General features: G+C 39.7%; 1 protein-coding gene across 2 annotated transcripts in view; it reads right to left on the bottom strand.

Moving 5' to 3' along the window:
- Positions 1-10,336, bottom strand: part of SAMHD1 (SAM and HD domain containing deoxynucleoside triphosphate triphosphohydrolase 1) — a 64,120-nt gene that overhangs the window by 6,249 nt on the left and 47,535 nt on the right. For both annotated transcript variants that reach the window (XM_059897075.1, XM_059897074.1), the window contains exons 12-15: positions 8,035-8,174; positions 7,149-7,244; positions 1,965-2,069; positions 1,262-1,399 (exon numbers count right to left, since the gene is read on the bottom strand). In XM_059897075.1, the coding sequence (XP_059753058.1) occupies positions 1,262-1,399; positions 1,965-2,069; positions 7,149-7,244; positions 8,035-8,174 (479 nt within the window). The remainder of the gene's footprint in view (positions 1-1,261; positions 1,400-1,964; positions 2,070-7,148; positions 7,245-8,034; positions 8,175-10,336) is intronic.

Below are 10,336 nucleotides of genomic sequence, written 5' to 3'. Positions count from 1 at the left end.
GACAAAGAGCCGATGTACTGGGCTACTCTTTCACGTCTAACCTTTGGTTTTTGTTTCCTTCAGCACCCAACACATGGGGGTGGGGGTGGGAAGCAGCTAAGGTGTTGTGAGAGACAGCACTAGGCCAGGAAGTAGAACTCTGTTTCCCACCTGCCTGCCAATCATATTCATTCAGTCAACAAATATCAACTGGTCACATTCTCTGTGCCAGGCACCCACCATGTGCAGGTCAATAAGGGACAATTTCAACAACATTCTCTATGGGATTGGCAACTAGAGAATTTAAATAGGTTACAGGTTTGGGAATGCTGAGTTTGGAATAAGTTAGAGAACTTATTATCAGTTATATGTGGCCTTAAATAAGTTAAAACTCAGCTTTGGTAACCTTCTCTTCAAGATGAGGACACATACCTTATGACAAAACTTCCAGTTATAAAATACATGCAGATAAGTCCTGGGGATGTAATGCACGGCATGGTGACTATGGTTAATAATACTGCATGGTATAATGGTATATTTGAAAGTTGTTAAGAGAGTAGGTCGTAAAAAAAAAAAAAAAAAAAAAGATGAGGACACAATATCTCACCCGCCAGGGTCACTGGGAGGACTGGGTGAGACAACTGGTGAGAACATTGTCAAGTACTATTCACATGTTCACCATCTTAAACTTTTATTATTAGGACAATATTGATAAACAGAGCACCCACTCACAATTGCTGTAGGAAGAAACTGCTGGTGGACACAGGTTCAGGCATTTTAAAAGGAAAGCTGAATGTGGAAAAATGTTTTTTTCCCAAACGAAAACCAAATGACATTTATTTATTTATTTATTTATTTACTTTAAACTTTTTATTTCATATTGGAGTATAATTGATTAACAATGTTGTGTTAGTTTCAGGTGTACAGCAAAGTGATTCAGTTATACATACACATGTATCTATTCTTATTCAAAATCTTTTCCCATTTAAGTTATTACATAATATTCAGCAGAGTTCCCTGTGCCATACAAGGTCCTTGTTGGTTATCCATTTTAAATACAGCAGTGTGTACATGTCATTCCCAAACTCCCCAACTATTCCTCCCCACTACCGTTCCCCCCAGTAACCGTAAGTTCGTTCTCTAAGTCTGTGAGTCTGTTTCTGTTTTGTAAATAAGTTCATCAAATGACTATATTTAAATGAGAACTTTTCAGAGGGATGTAAGGATTGCTTGTGTTTTTTACTTAAAAATTTGTGCAACGTATGTGAATAATGTCACCCACCTGTGGCTTGGTGAAGTCATTGATTAAACACCAGTGAACAAAATGCTGTTGTGCAGCATGCAGACTCCTTTTATCCGTCTTCTTACAATAAACTCGAATCAGCTGCTCAGCAAATACCTCTGGCAAAAACTGTGAAACCTTTTTAAAGAAGGAAAGATTTCACTGTCACCTTGAATTCACACACTGAAGAGAAATCAGTTGTTCCTAAGCTCCATGCTTGACGTTATATTAAAAGCACCATGTTGTTTTGCTATTTTATCCCAATGATAATCCAGAGAAAAGAATTCTAGGCAGCTGTCATATTGCAAAATGTCCCGCAATTTTATGTCCATTAATAGAAGATGAAAGGTTTGTATGATATAATTACATGAAGACTACAGACTCTCACACAGAAGATATGCAAATACGCACATTTAACTTAGATGACTTCAACCATATGACACTCCCTTCCCACCAGACTTACAAGCTAGCCTCTAAACCAAAAAACAGAGCTTTCTTCTATGTTTAGCAAACAGGAAAAACTGGCTGTTAAGATGGTCTAGGCTACACAAAATCAGGTATACTTGAATTTTAAAGATATGCTTCTGCTTCTTTTTTTTTTAACGGTACACATTGACTTTAGGACTCAACCTGAAAGTAAAATGCAATTTACTGTAAAGATCCAAATGCCACTGTAGTATATTTGTTTTACCTAAGTAGTTACCTGATTTTTAGTAATCATGATTGCCTGGCTGGGCTCACTCTTACAATAGAAGCGAACATGATCAATAGGATTCTTGTCTTCCATCCCATAATCCATGTTGATAACCTTAATACAAGCAATAAATAAGCGATCATGTACATAATAGCAATGAGAGTTCAATTCAGGGTTGTGGGGCATCACAGGAAATGAAGAAGAGCTCTCTGGAGGTTGAGAAGTAGGAGCCCTGGTAGGGTGGCTCATAGCGGAATAAAAGTAGCTCTGGTGCATGACCCATAGGGAATTGGTCTTTGAAATCTGGGTGGGGTGGGAGGGGTATTTGTGCTTTCAACATAAGTAGGGTATAACATCAATACCTACTATGTGATAGACACGTGGCAGGCACTGTTGTGTAGAGATACAAGGACCCTTGATAAAATCCCAGCCCCCACAGACCACATGGCCTAGACTGAGGTAGAACAAATAATTTAAAAAGTAACTATCAGGAATTCCCTGGTGGTCCAGTGGTTAGGACTTGGTGCTCTCACTGCCAGGGGCCCCAATTCCATCCCTGGTCAGGGAACTAAGATCCTGCAAGCTGTACAGCCTGGCCAAAAAAAAGTAATTATCTAACCCCATTTGTTATGAGAGCTGCCAAGGAAAAGCAAATGGTACTGTGAAACTTTGTAACCTGGGAACCTAGTAGTCTGGGGCACCTAGGCAATGACTGGAAATGTTTTCCTAGGAAAGTAACTTTACTAATAAGTGAGCAGGAATTAACCAGGCCTAGGTAGGAAAGAAAAGAATTCCAGGCAGAAGAAATAGCTCTGAAGCAGAGAGGACTGAAACTTGTCTGCTGGTTTTAGTAACACTGAAGTCATTGGTGATCTTAGTGAGAGTAGTTTTAATACAGGCAGACCTCAGAGATATTGCAATACATGCAAAGTGCAATAAAATGACTTGCAATAGAATGAAATGTAGCTGTATAGTGATGGTGACAGAGAAAAGGTTCAGAAGTAGATGAGAAGGGACTTCCCTGGCGGTCCGGTGGTTAAGACTCTGCGCAGGGGGCACGGATTCGACCCCTGTTCGGGGAACGAAGATCCCGAAAGCCACGTGGCGTGGCCAAAACAAAGAAACAAACAAAAAACAAAGCAAAACAAAAAAGAAGTAGACGAGAAATGAGAGAGAGGACAACTTTTGGAAGTTTGGCTGTTAAGAGAGGCAAGAGGGGAGAATATGAAGCGGACCGTGGTACCCAGGAAAGGTAAGGGGACACAACTTTTCAATGAGTTTAACCCTGAAGAAGAGAAGACGGGTAAAGAGGAGTGCAGGGTTTGTTATTTTCTTAAGATGAAAGTCTGTTTAACTGCTGATGGGAAAGTCAAAGAGAGAGAGGAGAGAATGCATACTGTGTGGTTCTGCAGACGTTCTGAGACAAACTGCTCTCTGGCTGCACTGCCCAATGGGGTAACCACTGGCTATGTGTGGCTTTTTACATGTCAAGTCATTAACATTAAATATAAGAATAAAATTAGTTCTTCAACTGCAGCAGCCACATTTCAGTGCTCAATAGACATGTGTGGCTAGTCACTACTGAAATGGACAGCACAGATACAGACCATTTCCATCACCACAGGAAGTTCTATTGGACAGCCCTGGCCTGGAACACAATTAGAAGGGTTACCCTTAGCCTTTTGATAGGAAGAGAGACATTTCCTCACTGTACCAGAGCGAAGTCTGAACACAGCTGCACATGGAGGCAGGCTTGCTTATTTGACGGTGTAGGTGGAGAGAGTTCCTATCTAATAACCTATATTTTATCTCTGAAATAAGACCTGAAGTGGGGTTAGTCACTGAGAGTGAATACAGTTGGGGTTGGGAAGCAGGGCTGGAGATTTGGGAGGAGTGAAGATGGTTTGAGATAGTCACTATGGAGACTAGGAGAATTGCACTAAGCTTGCCAGAAAGTCCAGAGGGCCCACCTAGGGTTGGTGACCATGAACTGTCATTCAGCGTTTTGCGAGGGAGTTGAGGGTAACTGCAGAAAATGACTGAATTAATGGAAACACGATCTAAGTTAGATTGGGAGAGAAATGAAGATAGAAGATCACTAACAAGCTGGAAGAAAGTCAGGAGACAGTAAACTGGAGCTCCCGATGAGCTAGGAACAAGCAAGTAAGGAAGAAAGGGGTTTATGGACAGAGATGGGATGCTTCAGTTAGTGATTTTTAGAGGGAGGGCATTTTCAAATGTTGATAAGGTTCAGAGTGTAATCTGCCGAGCACGTTGGCTGAGGTGGAGGGGACAAGGTCACTGAGGATGAAGGTAAGGAGATCAGAGCTGGCGCCATGTGGACTATGAAGCCACTAAAGATGATGGCAGGAGCTGGAGTAGAGTGGAAGGCTCTACACCATGCCAAAATCTTCAACCAAGAGGACAGGAGATGGTTTAAGGATGTCAGTCTCAGAGGAACAGGGATCTTGCATGGGGTCTTAAAGTGGTACTAGGGAACAAGAGGACTGATGAACAGGAAGGTCTCCTGACCCTGAGGAATGTGCTTTTCCTGAAAGAGCTGCAGGGGAATCAGGCTCTCAGGGGACAGCCAGGCTGCAACAAAGGCAAAAAGATAGTCAGCGAAGAGGCTAAAGATAGAGGGGAGTTAGTTAATTATGGAGTGGAAATTCCAAAGGGCTCCACGGACCGGTCTGGGACAAGGGAAGAGACTGGAAGTGAAGTAAGGGAAGAAATAGAGTAATGTGGTGATGACGGTACAGAAAAGAACAGATGATAAGAGGGGCTTATCCTGTGAGTGGTGACTGAAGAAAACCGGTATATGAGCTTTGCTGTCTATGCTGCCAGTGGCCTGTGAGACAAAGGTGGACATCTGAGATTCAGCCATGGTCCAGAAGTGAGACCAGGGGTCTGCAGTACACGGCCAGCCCTCCCACTCTGCATGGTCTACTGGCTTTGATAGCTGCATCCCTTTATCTGTGAGGGAGCATTGCTCAGTCCTCCCCACGATCCCAGTGCTGGTGCTGTCACAGGTCTCTCTCCTGGGTGTTGTTTCATAAGGGAGGGACCTGATGCAGCATTGACATTTTACCCATTGTGGTAAGGCATGAACACTAATCAAATTTTCAACAATTTAAGTGCCACTACCTCTTCGGTATTTATTTCCTTGGCTTTAGAATAGTAATAAAAGGCAATCCCTATTTTCTTCATAATGCATAACTGTAAATTCCTCCTTAAAGCAGATTGATAAAACAGTTACTTTCCAGAAGGGCAATGTTATACAGAGATCCCATTCTTAAGCAAGGACTCAAGAGTAAAAAAGTAGCTACAGACCAACAACAATGAATCTTTCATTCTAAATAGTAAATTATGTTTTATAGCCCATTACATAATCATAAAAGTTACTACATACAGTCCCCAAAGGGGCCATGTATGGTAAGATGCACCACGTAAATATATTACACTGTCAAGCTAAAACTAGATGCTAATTCATGATAAGACATTTAATTAGCAATTTTACTTGCTTTCTCAGAATACAGATGGGCTTTACCCATCTTAAAATGGAAAGAGTTTCAGATTATGAAACTCTTGTACCATACTCACTGTAAAAAAAAAAAAAAAATCACCTGCAATTCCACCACTCAGGTAGAAACAATGTTAACATTTTACTATTAATATATCCAAAATTTTTTCAATATGTTCATTGCACACACACATTTAAATGTAATGTATATACATTTAAAGAAACAAAAAGAAAATCATTCTGTATGTACTTTTTTCACTTATTATAAACACCTTTCGATGTTAAAAACAACTTTTAATGTTTGCATTATTCCACTGAATTTCCTATTGAGAGACATATATAGGGACTTCCCTGGTGGTCCATTGCTTAAGACTCCATGCTTTCAATGCAAGGGGCGCGGGTTTGATCCCTGGTTGGGGAACTAAGATCCCACATGCCGTGTGGCATGGCCAAAAAAAGACATACACATTTTTCCCCTAATTTCACACTATAATAAAGCTACAATAAATATATTTGTGCTTTTTTTGAAAAACTGATCACCTCCTTTGGACAAATCCCCAGAATGAAACTGCTGGGTCAGTTAAAATTGACCCTAGTTTGGTCTCTTGTATCAATTTACACTCCCATTTTCACATACCTTTATTATCACAAAATCTTATGAAAATGTTCTTATCTTATACGTCTGATAATCAAAAAACTCGTTGCATCAATTTGCCTATAGGTTAACAAGAAAGTTAAACTTCTTTCATGTCTACTGGCCATGTGTATGTCATCTTCTCCTATGCATGGCAGCCACTTGAAGTACCTCTGATCCTCTATCCATTGGGAGATGGGGAGGTGGGGGACTGACTAGGAGTAATGCCTGCACTGAGGGCAAGGGCAGACACGTGGGAGCCCAGGGATAACATTCTGGAGAGTGAAGCCTTTCAGAGCCTCAGGAAGTCAGGATGTGAGATCCCTTTATTCTGGTGGAACCTCATCTAATGAAACAGGAAACTGCAGCCTGATCTGCAGATCTGAGGCACTTCAACACACAGTCAAGCAAATAGAGAGAGGGTCCAAGGGCAGTTCACTCACTGTGTCCCTCGGCAAAGAATGGTTATGGAGAGATTGCCTTTTGCTCAAAGATGCGTCAGCAAGAGAACAGCAAATGAGAGGCTTACGGAAAAAATACACAGAGAACACTGTCCTGAGATTTCAGAGGAGTAGAACTCTGAAAAGAATTTCTTAGAGGAAACAGAAGAAAATGTGAGAAAGCCATTTGGCATTCTCATTAGGATACAAGAAGACACTACATCCTCTATGAAAATAGGAGTCAAAAAGTCTTAACTTTTTCCTTTGTGTGTATGTGTGCAATTAAAATATTGGTATGTATTACTTTTTTGATCAAGAAAACATTCAAAAATCACTATATACAACGTTCTATTCATGACATGACCACAATTACATAAAAATATTTACAACATTGACATAAAAATGTCAAAGAAGATTTTAAAACTGCTTAATGTTAGTTTTTTTCTGTGATATCACAGGTGATTCTCTTTCTTCCATCTTTCTGTATTTTCCAAATTTTCTATAATGAACATGTTCTACTGTTATAATGGGGGTGGTAGTGGTGCTTTATTTTAAATAAATTCTTTGCTTAGTATGTTATTGGACTAACTACTTACATCCACTATGAAATCTTCAGCCTTCAGTTCAGGTTCTAGCACCATGTCACTGGGTTTAGCACTGGCGACCCCTTTCGGAAGGCTTTCGTAGTTTTCCTAGAAAAGACAAGGCTCCTCATGTTAGAACTCCAGTCCTTCATTCTACAGTGTTTGTATCACGAAGAGGTTCCCTCTCTAAAAACGGCACTTTACCAAAAAAAGTGGGTAGAGATTTCCCTAACAAATATATGGCTTCTGCCTATGCCATCTTTTAATCAAATCACAATAGTGCAATTTTCATAACAAAATTTCACATTGAAAAAAATGTGGCATTAACGTATTGGTAAAACAAGAAGAAGTAAAGTGTGACCCAAGGAAGTATCATGAGGCAGGGTGTGGTTATCCGTGTGGCTTTTGTTATGGGCTTTCTGGCAAAGAGAAAACCCTTCAACAAGCAGGAGAGATAACTGATAACTGAACTAAAGAAGGCAGGCAAGCACCATCTGCGAGAACCTGATAATCTGTGAAAGAAGGAAGTAGTTAAAGCAGGTCCTTAGAGTGTCAAAGAAGCTCATGCAGATACCTCATTTTGAGGCCCCTTTTTTCTTACATTCATTTTCTTGCCTTTGGATCTAGACAAAATTTGAGGCCCCCCTCTCACTTCTGAAATGAGAGAGTAAAGGTTTTGGAGTAAATGAGACTTGGCTTTGAATCCTGGCTCACTAACTGTGCTTCCATAGGCAAATTATTTAATCTCTCCCAAGCCTCAGTTTCTTCATCTGCAGGGCAGGCCTCAGAAGACTGATGTGAAGATTAAATGAGAACGTGTAAAGGGCTTAGAATACAGTCATGGTATTGTGATGGGCTAATGCTTTCCTCTTGGGGGTCAGAGGACCTTTCAACTTACCCTTTTAATCTTTATTTGTCCAATAGGCTGAGTCTCACCCACAAACTTGTAGAGGTTACGGCATTCAATTTTCTTTAAAATCGCTCGTGCAGCATCCAATTTGGGATCAGCAGAGTATAAAATCTCCAGAAAAATGTTATCTGCCAATTTGATGAAATTTCAGTTACATTAAAATGAAAAAACAAGATTTTAAAAGACTCATACATTGCTGTATGACTCATACATCGTCTGAAATGATTTCAAGCAGTTTACAAACGTAGGTACACAATGATTATAACAATGTGAAAAAAAATTTCTAAGCCTGAAGTGAAAAAACCTTTGTAAAAGTGTTGCAGTCAATGTCTCAGATTTGCTTCAAGGTAATCTAATGAGTGGGAAAGGGGAGAGCTGAGACAAGACTGCACTGGAGTTGATGACTTGAGACTGGGTTTTAGGTACAAAGGTGTATTAATTTAGGTGTATTAATTTATTGTTATGTTGGTTTTTTAAAAATATTTATTTATTTATTTTTATTTATTTGGCTGTGCCAGGTCTTAGTTGCAGCATGCAGGATCTAGTTCCCTGACCAGGGATGGAACCCAGGCCCCTGGCACTGGGAGCTCGGAGTCTTAACCACTGGACCACCAGGGAAGTCCCTATATTATGTTTTTTTAAAGAGAATGATACTTAAGGATTACAAAATTATGTCTGAGATCTGCTTCAAAATGGCCCAGGGTCTGATGGGGTGAAGGGATGAAGCAAAGTTGTCATGCGTTGATAATTGCTGCAGCTAAGTGATGAGGCTAAGTGATGTAAATTTCCTTAATAAAAAGTTTTTAAGGGAATTCCCTGGCAGTCCAGTGGTTAGGACTCTGTGCTTTCACGGCCAGGGCCTGGGGTCGATCCCTGGTCGGGGAACTAAGATCCCGCAAGCCTCGTGGTACGGCCAAAAAAAAGAAAAAAAAAGTTTTTAAAAGTTTCATTCCCTGATGATAGAAGGTAGTTTATTTTCCTTCTTTCTTTTTCTTCCAACTTTTTATTTTGGAAATTTCAAAATAAAATACGCTTCACTGAAATTTATCCACTGTTAACATTTTCCCACATATGCAAACACTCTCTCCGTGTGTGTGCACACATAAATTTTTGAGGAAACATTTGAAAATTACAGACATCAATACCTTTCACTCCTAAATACTTCAGCATGTACCTCCCAAGAACAAGAACGTCCCCCAACATAACCACAATCATGCCAAGAAACTTAATACTGATATAAAAATATCTGACACACAATCTATATTTGAATTTGCTTAATTGTTCCAATAATGCAATTTACGAATTTTTGTTGCTGTCTAGAGAAACCAATCAAGTATTATGGATGACATTAGTTGTTGTGTTTTATAGTCTCCTCCCATCTAGAACTAGGATAATTCCCCTGACTTCTTTCATTAAGTTGACATTTTAGAAAAGTTCAGGCAGTCATTATGTAAAATGTCCCAGACTTTGAACTTGTTCGACTGCTTCTTCACCATTAGATTCAAGGAAAACACTGTTGTCGAGAACACTGTATAAGTGTTACAACATCTAAGAACACTATATAAGAGCTTGGCTCAGTGCATCACATCACAAGTCACATAACGACCTTTGTTATATTTACGGGTTATGTTAAGTTCCAACAGTCGGTTAAAGCAATAACCACCACCCCGCCCCGAATTTCTGTTATAAATGTATCTTTCCCTTTGTAATTAACAATCTGCAGGGTAATATTTTGAGAGAGACTGACTATCCCAATAAGTTGTCAACCAATGGTTTAGCATTCATTGATAATCCTTGATTGAAGCAATCACCACATTTTGCAAAGTGAGTTTTATTAAAATGCCTTTTCTTGGCAAAATAAAATATTAGTAGTCTATGTCATTCACGTCACCCACATGTATATGTACCAATCCATGGTTAACACATTCCTCACCCTCTCAGTGATGCTGTCTACAAACCCATCTCTCCATCTTTAGTTTTCATTATCTCTTTACACATTATGCGCACAGTTTGAAAAACAGAACAATTTTATTTTAACATAAACAAGACCAGGGGTGGGATGAACTGGGAGATTGGGATTGACGTATATACACTAATACGTATAAAACAGATAACTAATGAGAACCTGCTGTACAGCACAGGGAATTCCACTTCGTTGTACAGTAGAAACTAACAACATTGTAAAACAACTCTACCCCAATAAAAAACAACAGCAACGACAACAACAACAAAAACAAGACCACGCTTTTCTTATCCATGCTTTTACCTACCCTATTCCCAGGTGAATTAA

The sequence above is a fragment of the Balaenoptera ricei genome, chromosome 15, assembly GCF_028023285.1.
Source record: "Balaenoptera ricei isolate mBalRic1 chromosome 15, mBalRic1.hap2, whole genome shotgun sequence".
NCBI classification, from domain to species: domain Eukaryota; kingdom Metazoa; phylum Chordata; class Mammalia; order Artiodactyla; family Balaenopteridae; genus Balaenoptera; species Balaenoptera ricei.
This window is presented reverse-complemented; position numbering and strand designations above follow the sequence as displayed.